Raw genomic sequence first — 15,483 nt, 5'->3', positions numbered from 1 at the left:
AGACAAAAAGCAGTCAAATGGCAAGATATCTGAGAGAAGTCCAGGATATGACTAAGGGCTGATTTTTTAGTTTCTAAATCACTTAAACAGATTTGGCTCATTTGGGCTTTATAAACTGTTGTCATTATATAGAGGGGCCCTTATCCAGAGAACTGTTGACAGTCAAAACTCTCTTGCACAAGAGCTCTAGATGGAAGGAGTGGGGATGTCTTTGTGATCAAGCTGGTGTTCTTCAGGAAAGCAAGCAAATGCCCTCCCATGGGTCTGGAAAGGCTAGGATGGGAGGGCTTCCTGAAGATTCTTAACTTTGTTTCCTTGAACAACTCCCCCCCCCCACACACACACACACATCTAGTTCCTTGAATGCTGAGGAGCAGGGCCAGGACTCCAATGAGGCAAGGGAAGCACCCAGAGTACAAAATTGAAGGAGGCATTCTCTCTCAAGGTCAGCAGCTACACAAGTGCAAGACATCTGGAAATGAGTGCCTCCTTAAATTTTGCACTGTAGGTGCTTCCCTTGCCTTACCCTAGTCCTGAATCTGCTAAGGAATATTGCACTTCAAGAAAAAACGTAGAGATTTCCAGTCTTGTTTACCGGATCCACCTAGTACTAAGGAACTGTCCAAACCAGCACTTGGATAAATTTTATCTCTTAAGCTAATGTTTCTAGGTCCAAGAAGGCAGGGAAAGAATTAGTAGAATGATGTAATGGCAGTTGGGATTCTTAAAAATCCCATCCCACTAACCAATTCAAATGATGCCTAAAAGCAGAAGAAAATGTCCATTCTGCATTCTGAAGAAAAAAGGATTATACTGCTAAGAACTAAGCTTTCTCTGCACAAATAATTTTTTTTTTAGGGTTTTATTTATCCATTTAACACAGAGAGAACAAGTGAGATATACAGAGAGCAAGCACAGCAGGGGGACGGACAGTCAGGGGAGAAACTGTCTCCTCCCTGAGCAAGGAGCCGGAGGTTGTGTGGCTTGATCCTAAGACCCTGGATTCAGGAACCTATCCAGGAGCCCCTGTACAAATAGTTTTTAAATAACCCTTATGGCCTGGCAAAAAAAAAGACCGAAGTTATGGAGGAATTTTCTCCCTGCTTTGGTGAAAGCCTTTAAAGTATTTTCCTTTAAAGTACATCTAATTTGCTTAAAGTAACGTGTTGACTAAGAATTATATTATAAAGTAGGTATTCTGTTTCACCGATCTGTAGGTTTAATCTGATTTCATTTTAGAATCTTAAGGGAGGGATGACATATTATTTTAAAGAATCTTTAAAATGTTTATCTGAAACCTGGTGGCGCCTAATTGCTCTTGTGAATAATCAATTCTTTTGATGATCACATGTTGGGAAATCGGTCCATATCTTCACACAGAGATTTATGCTAATTGGTCCAAATCTTCCCTTGGGCAGGTATCATAAAAGTTTTCGTTTTCTTTTTAAGATTTTTTTTTTCTGTATCAGTTTTATCCTGTTCTAGAAAGGTTTTTTGTTTGTTTGTTTTTAATTCCAGGTAGGAGCAATGCTGAAGGTTTCCGAATTTGGAGAAATCTCCTTATGATGGGTTTCCTTCCTGTCTTCTCTTGAAGTTTATTTCCTGTAACAATTTCCCAAAAAGCAGTTATTCCAGCACAGTGGAAAGAAGCTGCATTTTAACAATTCAACGGATCTTACCAATGTGCGGATTTAACCACCAGCCCCAGCTCGGCTTCTTTATCGGTTATAAATATTTCAACCACCCGCCAGTTCCACCAAAAGCGCGATGGCTCCCGCTCCCCAAATGCCGCAGTTCCTCGCTCCTCCACTTTAATGACCCACTCGGCTTCCACCCGCCGCGCTCGCACCCCCCTCCTACCCCTTCTCCAGTTTGTTTATAAAAATCTGGGAGGGAGGTGAAGAGAGGCTGGGGCGGGGGGAGGACTTGCTCTTTGTTTACATTAAACAAATGACAGGCAAAGAGCTCAATCAAAATCTTCCTTGACCTCGTTCTCTTTCCCTAATTTTAACAAAAAGGGAAAAAATATTGTATCCAAAAAGAACGTGAAAGGGGCGGGAGGAGAAGAGAAGCAGCTTCTCGCTCTATTCAGCCGGGACGCGGGAGCGCGGCCGATTTCCGCTCCTATTGTGAGGCGGGGCCCGGGGGCGGCCGTGAATGGGGGGTCTGCCGAGCGGCCCGCAGGGCTGTCAGGCGGCTCAGCGTAATCAGGGCTAATGACGGCGGCCGGGCGCTCCGCGGGACAATGCGCGGGGCCGCGGGGTTTTGTCGGCCTGAAAGGCTAATAGGTTTGCCTGGGGGTGCGAGGGGGGCGGTGTCGGGGAAGAGGCGGCGGCGAGGGGAAAAGGGGTCATTGTTCGCGCACTGGCCCAGGCGCCGAGGCGCGTCCCTCCCCGCGCGGCGGCCCCCGGGCCTGGAGCGGCCGACAGGAAGGCCGCGGCCGGGAGGCCCCCTGGAGGCCTGCTGGGAAATGGCGGCAGGAACGGCCCGTGCGTCGGTCCCTTAAGGGAGGCTGCGTTGAGACAGGGGTTCGGCACGAACTTGTTCCCTAGGAGAAGCCCATCGTGGGCCCAGAGTACCCGCGAAGGTGTGTCCCTCCTCCAAGGTTCGGATCGCGACTCCGTGAGGTGACAACTCCACACACCCACCTTTTCCGTCCAGCGCCCTGGAAGCTCTCAGACGCGTAGGCCGCGAGCCACTCCTATTGTTAAGAGGGCCTGCCTCAAATAGCTCGAGCACAGAAACCTCTCAAAACCAAGCGGGGCGCGGGGTTAAAAGCCCAAGGTGAGGGGATAAACAGATCGGCGCCCTGGCAGCAACTGAGGCGCCCGCTAGCCCGTAGCCTCGGACCGCGAGGTGGTCCGTGCGCCTCGTGCCAGACGGTGCGACGCGCGCCGGGAGGCCGCAGCGCGGGTCTGGGCCTGCGCGGATTGGTGCCGCGCGCGGTGGGCTTGCGTGGGGGGAGGCCGCGCGCAGAGGGCCGCTCGTCAGGCCGCGGTAAGCACCGTCGTGCGCTGGGACCAGAGAATAGCATTTGTCACCGCGGGCCCTTGGCTGCGTCACGCGAGTTTCCCAAGCAGGGACCAAGGAGGGGCAGAGAGGGTCCCGACACAGGGAGCGGGCTTCTCAGGCGCTCAGCTTCGGGAAGGCTTGGAGCTTCCCGCAGATTCGCGTGCCGGCCGTCGGGGCGGGGACGCAGAGCACAGCTCCCGGAGAACCAAAGGCCCGCGGCAGCACGATTAAGCTCAGGCAGGGCCCCGCCGCCACCCGAGCCCCGCCCAGTCTTTCAGAAACTTCGCGGCTCCCATTTCGGCTCCTACAAATCTCCTCAGGCAAGGTCATGCCTTGCCGCTCTCTTGGCTGGGATTTATATCCCCAAACTTCTTCAGATCTGCCCTGCCGTGAGGGATCGAACTGGTCGTCTCCGGTTGTCTGGAGACAAAGGGGTGCGAGGGCGATCCCAGAGCAGAACCCGCAGTTTCACGCCTGTGCCTCTGCTCGCGCCGTTTCCGCTTCCCCTGCGCGAATTCTGCCGCCTGCCTCCTGGGCTAGCCGGTCCCGCTGGAAACCTGTCCTACTTCCAAAGAGTCTTTCTTGGTTCAGTGGGCTCCCCACAGAGACATTTCGACTTCCCTTTTTAGTGCTCTCACCGTACCTTATCTAACGTGTTAAGTGTTAAACACTGTCATACAGTTGTGCATTTGTCTGAATGTTTGGCACACCCCTGCCCTTCCAGAATAGAAGCTCCTTAAGGGCAGATACTGAATTTTTTCCATCTTTCTATGCTCACAGCCTGACCTAGTAGTAGGTGCTCAATATATATATTTAAACCAAAACAATGGATCTTCCTTGAAACCTGTCCCGAATTAGCTGGGGAGTACGGCTAGTGCGGAGTTCATTTGAACGGCAAAGATGACAAATACAGGCTGGACCCAAAGTTCACTTAAATACTTCAGCTTACCGGCTCTTGCCTACTGGTCAGGTCCTCTGGGATGATACTCCCACTAAGTACACGGTTTTTCAGAATTCTGTGGCTTTGCGTTCATAATATGAAAATTATCTTCTCACGTGCACATTTTTTTCAAACAGTAAGATAAGAGTCATCCCCTTAGGTTTCAAAATATAGCTATTACACTCTCTTAACCCTATAACATATAATTTCTAATATATTTGTCTGTTATAGAATGAAGGAGGTCTCCTCTTCCAAAATATTTCTTTCCTTTCTTTCTCTCTGCCTTCTGCCCTACCTCCCTCACTTTGGTCTTGACCTACAAATTAAAAGATAAACAACAACAACAACAACAAAATCACAAATATTCAAGGTGTTCAATTTTAAGATCTTGGATTGGCATCCCACCCATGCTTAGGCTAAATCAGGGGATGAAAAACAAGCGTTTCCATTAAAATATTAAAACACAAAAGCCCTGTGAAAGTCTACTAGCTACTAAACTCATCTCAATTTTAAAATTTAATGGACAGAAGCAAGTGAACTGTGTGTAATTTTGAGTTCTGATAAAATATATATAAAGCTGCCTCTTGGAAAGTCATTTTAACCTGACACTATCAATCTGCAACCTGAGAATGTTGACTTACTATTTGTTTTCAGACTGAAGAGATTGGCCCTGAATTTTTTTTAGCATGAAATCAAGTATCTTATTTTAGATTGTGCATATTAATTTGATACATGATAATTTGATAAACTAGTTTATTATGCATTTCAGACATTTTCAGACATTTATAATTCCTATTAAAGATTTGTCCATTCAAATTACCATTTAAGGCATATTTTATTGCATTGGATATACTCCTGACTTTCCATAAATTCATGATGGAGTATGCATTTGAACTAAAGACCTATGCATATATATACACTAGACATCTGATTTACAAACTTGTTTTTGCAGGCAAGTGTAACTGTATGAGCCAGACTCAATAAGAATAGAAAAGAGGAGCAAATAGGAAAACAAAAACTGTACTGGAAACAGCATGTAGCAATAGACTAATACCTGAAAGGGTGGGATCAAACAAACCTTGCTTAAAATACCCTAATTACTGTGGATTTGGGCAAGTCCCTCTATTCTTTGAGCCTTAGCTTTTATTTCTGCAAAACTTCTTTTATATCTGTTGATAATATCCAGGGATATTGTGTTTGGGATAACATATGTACAGCACCTAGATTGGATGCTTACATATATTAAGTGTTCAGTGAATGGAACTTCCCTTTTCCCATTTTTCCTCGGCCAAGGAAATAAAAGCTATATAATTCCCTGTAAAAACTGTGTTTTAATAGGGGTCATCTACATATTTGGAATATTATTGAATTTGAATGCTAAATGCTGTTGTTAGAAGCATCTCTGCTCACTACCCCTAGCAGGGAGGACCCAGTGTGTTGGTTTCCCAGGCGTGGTGATGGATGAACTTGTGCTAATAGAACACCATTCTTTCTTAGGATTTTAACTCTGTCTGGGGCTGCTTGTCATCTGTATGAAGTTCTCCAGAGGCATCTTAGCCCATCCTACAATTCAGGATAAACCGAAATGTAAGTATGATCACTGAAAAGATAACCTCTTAGGGAAAATGCAAGACCTGTTTTTTGAGGAAGAGGCAGTGATCCTACTACTTACATTTGTATGGCTCTTTGTAACTAGTAATGAGGGCCTTTGAACTGCACCATCTCTCTTCCTCACAAGCACCCCGTGAGGTGAGTCAGCAGATATAGTTCCTACCTTCCAGATAAGAGAACTAGGGGCTCACATTACTTGCTCAGCCACAGGATCAGAGAAGAATCCAGACTTTATAGGACTTAAAGTTTAGCTAATTTGGGGGGTGGGGGATACTCTTTAAAATAAAGGTATAAAATTATGAGTACAAAATTGGGCATAAGAAATCGTAACAGGGACACCTGGATGGCTCAGTCGGTTAAATGTCTGCCTGCCTTTGGCTCAGGTCATGATCTCAGGGTCCTGGAATCGAGCCCCTGGGATCAAGGGCCTTCTTCTGCCTTTGCCCTACCCCTGCTTGTGCTCTCTCACTCATGTTCTCTCTCTCAAATAAATAAATAAAATCTTTCTTAAAAAATAAATAAGCAAATAAACCACAATTACAAAATTTTAAAAACCAGCAAATACAACAAATGTCACAAAATCCAAATAATAACAAAATCATTCTACTAATTGTCATATATACCTCTAGAATAGTTTTTTCCCAATTTTTTCCTGTATGTTCTTTGATAGATTGCTTCTATATATGACAGCTTTACAGTACAATCTCGAATAGAAAGGTAATTTTGTCTTTCCTTTAGTATGGGTTCATTTTTAAGATTTATTATTCATAGTTTACAAAATTTTCTTTCAATTTTATAACTCATTGGTAATGCCATATGTAATTTTTTGGATTGGTATCAAATTTGGGAAAGCCTCTGTGAAGTTTCTTCATATGTGAACAGATTTCAAGATTTCCTTGAATTTCATGTTTCAAGTTTCCTTAAATAGCAGCCAATCTTAAATAATCTTTGCATTGACGGCACTCATTAACCAGTTTTTAATCAAGGGCCTTACATATTCATGTTGTGACACATAAATTAGCCCAACAGGCAATAGGAATATGTCTATAAGACATCCCTGCACCAAAAGAGCTAGTAATTACCTAACAATATGCAGAAATGACAATAAGCCATTAAAATATATACCACTAAACCCAAACTGTATCCCCAACTCAAGTTCCCTTTAGGTACTGGATAGCAAAAATGACTGGTTACTCCAGTGCCACTCAGCACTAGGGGAAATGTGACAAAGGGAAAATAGGAGTGGATAGAGACAGTGGTGTATTATAGTTAAATTATCTTGTTTTTCAAATTTTTCAAAAATGCATGATCATATGAAAATGTTGCTAGGATCCTTCCAAGGGCCTTTGAAGGGATCTGTGCAAATGGGTATTTTGCAACCTACGTATCACTTGCTTCAAGGTAATTCTGCTTCTGTGCAGGCCAAGTAAGTGTTTGATGAGAACAGTTTTTCTTTTCTTTCTTTCTTTTTTTTTTTTTTTTTTTTAAGAACAGGTTTTCTGATTCTATGGCTAGTATCATTTTCTATCTTCTAGGACATAATGTATTTCCCCAGAAAGTTTTGACAAGATTTTACTCAAAAGCTGTTTTACAAAATGGTTCATTGATGGAAGGAAAGAATTTTAGAGTGTAGCTGGCCTTGGGTAGGGCTATGAGATAGAGAGGTTACCCTTTAGAACCTCACCTTTCCTTTTGGGAATTCTTCACCTTTCCTTCTTATAGGTGCCACATCCCAAACTGTCAAAAACCCTTCAGTGCTCTTTACTCGCCCTTTATCAAAATCTATTCTTGGTTGTTTCCAAAAAATCAGATAAGCCAATTCACATTGACGTACAGATAGCTGCTAAAAGCTTAATGAATTACCTACAGATGGGGACCTAGGGGGGTACTTACTAACTGCTAGGAGATAATCCTTTAATTCAATAACCCCAAATCACTAATGGTAGCAATTCAGACACCACTAGTAAACTAGTATAAAATTATTTTTGGTTGGAAGGGAGCCAGGAATCCTTCAAATCATTCCATGGAAGTAAATGACTGCTTCTTGGGACAGATAGCACCAATATTGAAAATAAGATGAAGTAAAACAAACTTGCTGAGCCCTCAGCTACCCCCTTAAGTTGTAATTCCTTCTCTGTCGTTCCTTTCAACACCCAACTTCATGATAGAGGAGACAGTAGCCTACATTCTCTGCCACCATTTTTTCACTAGATAGTTACTCCTTAACCTCTCACAGTCTGACTTTCACTTGCATGGTTCCAACAAAACTGTCCCCTCAAAGGTCACTCTACTCGGTCCTCAACTCTTCAGCCTGTTATCTTCAACACTGTTGAACATCCCTTCTTAACAGGGCCAAGATTAGGTTGAGGCAAACAAGGTGCTTAAGGTACAAAATTTAAGGAGGTTTGACCCTCTCTCTCTCCCCCCTTCTCCCCACCAAGTTCAGGGTTGACATCTGAGAATACCTCTCAAATTTTGCACCACAAATACCTTGGCTCCCTTACACAAGTCCCAAGCCCTGCTTCTCACCATATTCACAGCACAGCTTGCAGCCTTCTTGCCTTTGCTAATGCTGCAGGTACAAATGGAGCTCCATGCTTTGTGTCTCCCCTGCACTCCTTCCCACCTTCTTCTGATAGCTGCACCCTTAGAGAACTGCTTCTCCCAATTCAGTGTTTCTGGTGGGGCTGGCAAACACAGTACTTCCCTTCCCAACTCACAGCAGGGTATAACCACCAAGCTGGGCCAGTCCTTTCCAAAATTTCTAAATTGGAAGCAGAGGGGTAACTCTCTCTACTCTTGAATAGAGAGCAGTAAGATATATGATGCCAAAGTTATTGGCAGTAACATCACCTGTTATAAGAAGGAGTCTGTTAGAAGGAGAAGAGACAGAATGGAGGAAGAAGAGACAGAAAAGGGTAATGCTGATAAAATCTTTGTATGCTTTTAACACTGAAGATAACTCCAATCTTGTGTATTCTGATTTTGGTTACAGAAATGAGTACAGTGCCCTCCTACTTTTTCTTTCTTGTTTAAGCTACTTGGAGTTTCTGTCATTTGAAAACAAGAGTGCTGTGATATAACATAGAATGTTCTTACTTTTCCATCATCCCATTTCTGTTGGTGTATAGACTCAACTTTCATGGCTCAGCTCAAAGGTCATTTTCCTCTGAAAGCCTTCCTTGATCCATAGAATTGAACTAATCTCTCCCTTCTCTGAAAGGCTGTGGCATTTTATACATCTCTTATAATTATTTAGCTTCATGTCTTGTATCTCTTACTACATGCTCTTTCAGAGCAAGATCCATAATCTTTGTAATCCTCTAAGACCTGAGTGCAGGATCTTTGACACAGCAAGCAAATCAATAGATTTTTGCTAAATGAATGAATCAAATGAATGAATGAAAATAACTAAAGGGTAACTGGAATCTTTTTAATTTCAGGAAACTTTAGTCTGAATAATCTGAAGTTCTTTACTTTTTTTAAAGATTTATTTATTTGAGAGAGAGCACATGAACGAGAGCAGGGAGAAAGGCAGAGGGAAAGAATCTCAAGCAGACTCTGTGCTGAGAACAGAGCTGATGTGGGGCTTGATCCCATGACCTCTGGGATGAACCTAGCAGAAATCAAGAGTCAGACACCTAACCAACTGAGCCACCCAGGCACTCCTAAAGTTCTTTGAAAAGGGACCTCTTTTTCTAAGAGAAAAATAAAAGGAGTGTTCCACTGATTGCTAGAGAAAATGATGATTGTTAAAGGGTGCCAGAGTTCTTTAAAACATGCAAATGAGACCTATGTTTATATATACTCTTATCTGAATAAACAAACTCTGGAAGAATACACAAGAAACTATAAACGGTAGTTTCAAGTTTGGAGGAGCAACTGAGCAGATGGGAACAGAAGTGAGAAAGAGACTTTTCACTGTGTAGTTTGTACATTTTAATTTGTTTGACCATGTGAATCTTTGCTCTATTCAAAAGTTACATTAAAAGTGAACGAATAGGGGCGCCTGGGTGGCTCAGTGGATTAAGCCACTGCCTTCGGCTCAGGTCATGATCTCAATGTCCTGGGATCAAGCCCCGCATCAGGCTCTTTGCTCAGCGGGGAGCCTGCTTCTCTCTCTCTCTCTGCCTGACTCTCTGCCTACTTGTGATCTCTCTCTGTGTCAAATAAATAAATAAAATCTTTAATAAAAAAAAAAAGTGAACGAATAAAAGAACAATTAAATAAAGAGGCTTGTTGTAGAGATTCTCTACTTGCAAGATGAAAGGAAAAATCTTTCTTAATGTAACATGCATGTGGTAATAACACCATGCTCTGGTTTAAAAAGTAAAATAGCTCAAATAATTTATATAGACATGAAGATGATGTGGTCTGGAAAATTCTGTTAGAGATCTCAAGAGATGGAGCAAACAGCCCTGGTAATAATAATGATAACGTTGAAGCTAAATGTAAAGGCTTTAAATAAAATTGTCTCATATTTAAAAAAAAAAAAAGGATATCAGAGAATTCAGAATTCTCCATCTACTAATTAGTGTTTTTCTTTTCAGTAAAAAAAAAACGTCCTTGTCTTAGAACCTACTGAAATTTACACTTTCAGATGGGTGACTTTCATTGTATATAAATTATACCTCAATGAAGTTGATTTTAAAAATATATAAAATATTAGATTGAAAGGGACCTTAGATATTTTGTGTAGTCATCCCCAATTTTTTTTCTTCCAAGCATTACTTTTATTTTGTTTTTAATTAACTCCCAAATCTTGATCTTATGACCTGAATGAAATCATATAAACCACCACAATGTTAGTGATAAAAAGCGATAAAATTAAATAGGTTTACAGACAAAAAAAGTCTTAACTTCATTTTGTTCATTTAAAAGTTGAAAGTCAGGTCTTTTGACACATTATCTAATTAACAATTTATAATTAGCTAAAATAATAATATTCCTACTAGCTAAAGGAAGCAGCTTGGTTTTTTATTTAAAACATCTTAACTAGTAATTCATGGTAACTTATATAAATTAGAAATCCCATTTCTCTTCTGAAGAAGAACTTTCACTGTCAGCACCCCAGTGGTATCACTATTACAGATTGACAGACTGGTCAGAAATCCATTCATTCATTCAATCATCCTGTAATCATCCATCCATATATTGGGCTCATAGTACCTGCAAGGCATTTTCTGCTCTCCACCTACACTAAAAATCTCTTCCATCTTTTAACCTTTTAAGTAATTATTAGTAAATGAGTATCCAATAGGTAGAAATCAGAAGAGAGAGAGAATTGGGGGAGAGGCAGAGGGAGAGAGACAAACAGACTCCACACACAGCACAGAGCTCAACCCAAGGCTCAATCCCATCACCCTAAGATCATGACCTGAGTGGAAATCAGGAGTCAGAGGCTCAACTGACTGAGCCATCCAGGTGCCCCATTACATCCTTTAAAAAGAAAATAAAAAAGATTTTATTTTCTTAAAAGATGTATTTGTTTATGAGAGAGAGACTGCATACATATGTGTGAGTGCAGAGGGGAGGTGCAGATAGTGAGACAGAATCTCAAAAAGACTTCCCTCTGAACACGGAGCCCAAGGTAGGACTCTAGGCTTCATCCCAAGGCCCTAAGATTATGACCTGAGCTGAAATCAAGAGTGAGATGATAAACTGACTGAGTCACCCAGAGGTTCCCCCCAAATATTTAAGTAATCTCTACACCCAACATGAGGCTCAAAAGATCAAGAGTTGCATACTCTAGTGACTGAGCCAGTCAGGTGCCTAGTGAATTACATTCTTGGACCTTGAATGACGGTAATGAGGTAGTCTCTGAGTCCGGAAACTTAGAGAATCAATGGATGATGAGAGAGGTACCAGAATCCTGGAATGGGAAGAGAATCTCCTTTGCTCAGAAACAGGAAAAAGAGTCAATTTTAGAAACCAGAGATTGAGACATTAGTTCTCTAACTGCAGGAAGACCACAGTGCAGTGCCACAAGTCACTGTAAATCAACATTTTTATTCAGTACTTAGATGAAGGTTAAAAAAAGGTCATGTTTTTTAAATGAGCAGAATTATAACCAAAAAGAATAGTTAATATGATGGGTGATAGAAACAAAATTCATGATGATCCCAAATGGGATGGGCCAAAACTAGCCAGGTAAATTTTAGAAGATCTCTACATAATATCTAGGCTTTAGCAACCTGTAACTACAAAATAAGGTCACAGGATCACAGATCACACTTCCACTAAATGGGAAAATTACAATGGACCCTGTTGGTTTATTTGAAGGAAACTACCTTGGTTGAAAGAATTTCCCCATATTGTGTTACAAGTGTTTTTATATTTTTCTGCTATAACCACCTTATCTTGATACTGCACTCTTGCTACTGCATGAGATTACCACGATATTGGGCACAGATGTCTCTACCTATAATCCATCCCCTCATTGTAACTTCTCAAGCTTCAAGGAAGAAGATTCTGTTCTCTCCTTTTCACCTCTATCCACATAGGACAGATTCCCCATTAAAATCCCTGAAGTATAGAGAATAAAATTTTACTTAAGGGTTAGAGGATAACAGAAAGGAAGTATAAAGCAGAAGTTCAAATGCTACGTGAAGTGATTATTATTAGATCCCAAAGACTGAGCCCTTGCTGAGTCCTGTCCTGCTTCTACTTCTCTGAACCATCCATTCACTGAGAGTGCTTTGACATCTCTACCCCTATGAGTTCAAATTACACTCCCCCAAAGGCCCAGAGAAAGAAGGAAGTTACCCTAACCCCACCTCTCAGTCTAAGCAACACAGTTAAATGTAGCTGGGAAGTTTAGTCCTCCATAGCATTCAACTATATGGCATCTAAAGATATGGGCTTTAGATGAGAGCCCACATCTAAAGCCCACATCATTTAAACTGAGCCCAGAGTGTAGGGGGATATCACACCCAAAAGGCTGCCCACCAGAGCAGAGAGCAGTATAGGACCACAGGGCAAAGCCAATAAAAGGAATCAGGGCTCATTAGAGAAGTGGTTGATTCCTGGGCTGGGACAGGATGAACATGGATAATCCTGTGGTACCAGAAAAAAAGGAAGTTCTCACAAAAAGATGTGATAAATCAAAAGGATACAGGAGCCAAACTGAAGGAACCCCACAATGGCCAAATATGGAAAAATTTGGGCAACTAAATCAGCGATGATAGTATTAGATTTTAATCCATAAAATATCCATGAGCCAAATAATTGAGTAAATAAATGGGGGGAAAAGGGCAGCTCCTCCTTATAGAATTCCAGTTAATAAATATAGAGAGAATTTAAGAAGTACAAATTCACTACTGGGCATACTTATAATAATAGTTGTTACAGACAAGATCTTCCTATGGATGTAAAAATCAATGGACAAAAGTTTGAGGAGAAATATGATTTTAACCTAACTCTCAAAATAACCCAAGATAATTATGAATTTCAAAAGGGAAAATAGTAACTTTTTAGTGAAGAAACCTGACATAACCACTTAACCAAGCAATCAAGATTACATCACCAGTAATAAGATGTGTCAATGTCATGTACCTCTGTTATGTCCTAAGGAGGACACAAAATTACTTGTATTCTTGCCAAAAATATATGACCCCATCATGAGAAAACATTAGACAAGCCCAAACTGGAGAGACATTCTACAAACTAACACAGTATTCTTCAAAAGAGTCCATGTTGCAAAAGATAAGAAAAGACTAAAGATTGACAGAGATTAAAGAGAGGCACACTAAATGCAATGTAGAATCCAAGATCAGATCCTGAAATGGGGGGGAAAAAGACACTAGAAAAACACTGGTGAACTTTCAATAAGATTCATAATTTAGTTAATAACAATGTGCCAATGCTAATCCTGGTTTGTCCATTGTACAATGTTAAATAAATAGTTAACATAAAAGAAGCTGGTTGAAGCATATACATGAAATCTTTGCACTATTTTTACATATTTTCTGTCTGAAATGATTATAAAAAGTAAAAGGTTTATCATCAGCTTTCTGAAGTCAATTAATGGAGTCAATTATTCATCTGTTAAACTCCAAGAAAAGCAAATTTGCATAATTTCAATTCACCCAATGAAAAACATTAAATTGATTTCTTCTATCTTCCATACACACACACACACACACACACCCCACCTGAGGAGGCCTTCAAAAAACATCCTAAATTAAGATGACCATTTTAGCTGAGTCATCCTGAATCACCAGGGACATATTGTTTTTAAATTTGTATCTACTTGCTAACTTGGCATTCCCTAATCAATGTTTTTTTAGAATTCTTTTAAACTGTTTCTTATTCTTGAATCTATGCCACAAAATGCATATGTTGTCTCTGAATTACTTCTTAAACTTGTGTGACTGCTATTGCCTTTAGCATAGATTCTCTTGTTCTGCCCCTTCTACAAAAGGGTTTGGCAGTTATCCAAGGAAATCAAAGATGGGACTTTTTTATATCTTAAGTAATACATGGAAATAAGGAACCATTCCTGATTCCTTTCTGCCCTTGTGATGTCAAGTTGAATTTGAGAGAAGTTCGGGGAATCCTCCCCATCTCAAAGTTCCAAAGGCTTCCAAAGAGAGCTCACTGCTATACTCAGTACTAACTGATTGGAGAGAAAGGGTGAATAGGTGCAGAGTGAAAAGCAATGGCAGTATTTTGAAGGTGGAATTGGAAAAGAAAACAAGTATCCCTTAAAGTTTTAGGTCTTCATACCTTCCTATATACCGTTAGAGAACTTCTTTGCTCTATAAATTTTTGGTATAGAAATTTCTGTTTCGGGGCACCTGGGCGGCTCAGCTGTTAAGCGTCTGCCTTCCACTCAGGTCATGATCCCAGGGTCCTGGGATCCAGCCCCACAACCCCCATATCAGGCTCCCTGCTCAGCAGGAAGCCTGCTTCTCCCTCTCACACTCCCCTTGCTTGTGTTCCCTTTCTCACTGACTCTCTTGGTCAAATAAATAAATAAAATCTTAAAAAAAAAAAAAAGAAATTTGTTTGAAGATAAATAATATATTATTTCCGGTAATTTGCATTATACTTTAGGTAGATAACCAATCAGATTTCTCCTTTTTATCCAAAACCCAATTCTTTTAAGAAATAAATCCAAAGAAGTTAAAAACTAGTAAGCCTTCCAGCTTATATCTTAGGCAAGTTCCTTTGCAACTAACCAATGAGCCAAGAGGAAATACTACAGTTCAAAATAACTATCTCAAATTCAATAGACTTTTTTAACTGATTCCTGTTTGTAGAACCTCTGGGCAATCATACAGACTTGGGTTACAAATCTGTGTATCTAGTATCACTACCACTCTTGTGGTAAGAACACATTTCTTTCTCAATTGATGCATTAAACAATAATGATTAGATTCAGTAATTATAAAATTGAAATAAAGAGATATGCATAAAAGCTTGGAACTTTCTCCAGTAGTAATAACTTATCTGATTTCTTGTCAATACATTCATCCTTTATACCTGGGGCCTTTTAGTTGGGACTTGTGGCCTTACTCCTTCTACTCTTTCAAGATGCATGACCTCTACTCCCTCCAGCATGAGCTCTGCAGAACTCTTGTTGCACACTAAGGGAACAGACATCAAGCCAGCCTGTTTTCCATTTCATATCTAAGATTTGGTACCTTGAGTTCAACTGTGCTTCTAAAACTAAGCCCTTGCCTTCTCCCTGGTTCCAATGACTTAAATACTTACCTTCATAATCTGCCCATTCTCCCAGTCTCTGTACTTTACCTTCATCTTTACCTTGCTCGTGCCAGTGTCTATATTCATCCCCCCTCCTATCCACATCCTATGCACATCACTATCCCTAAGCCCTAGCCCTGGAGATGGAGCCCTGTTACTAGCTCTCTCTATTGCCAAGGACCAAGAAGTCACACTCTGCCCACCTGTACATC

General features: G+C 40.9%; 2 protein-coding genes across 11 annotated transcripts in view; one reads left to right on the top strand and one right to left on the bottom strand.

Moving 5' to 3' along the window:
* Positions 1-2,886, bottom strand: part of LOC309866902 (protein SIX6OS1) — a 91,737-nt gene extending 88,851 nt beyond the window's left edge. For all 4 annotated transcript variants that reach the window (XM_082734972.1, XM_082734975.1, XM_082734976.1 and 1 more), the window contains exon 1: positions 2,649-2,886. The gene's annotated coding sequence lies outside the window, so the exon portion shown is untranslated. The remainder of the gene's footprint in view (positions 1-2,648) is intronic.
* The window catches only part of LOC309866913 (uncharacterized protein), a 133,237-nt gene continuing 119,930 nt past the window's right edge, over positions 2,177-15,483 (top strand). For 3 of the 7 annotated variants that reach the window (XR_014312874.1, XR_014312875.1, XM_082735011.1), the window contains exons 1-2: positions 2,949-2,997; positions 5,450-5,539. Coding sequence is in view for 1 of the 7 variants with exons in the window: in XM_082735011.1 (XP_082591137.1) it covers positions 5,485-5,539 (55 nt within the window). In the remaining 6 variants the exon portion in view is untranslated. Of the gene's footprint in view, positions 2,289-2,322; positions 2,606-2,702; positions 2,785-2,948; positions 2,998-5,449; positions 5,540-15,483 lie in introns of those variants that run through there. The other 4 variants (XR_014312870.1, XR_014312871.1, XR_014312872.1 and 1 more) reach the window with 4 other exon arrangements.

This window comes from Mustela nivalis, assembly GCF_964662115.1.
Source record: "Mustela nivalis genome assembly, chromosome: 6".
Classification (NCBI taxonomy): domain Eukaryota; kingdom Metazoa; phylum Chordata; class Mammalia; order Carnivora; family Mustelidae; genus Mustela; species Mustela nivalis.
The sequence above is the reverse complement of the archived record's forward strand: the minus strand, read 5'-3'. Positions and strand labels throughout refer to the sequence as shown.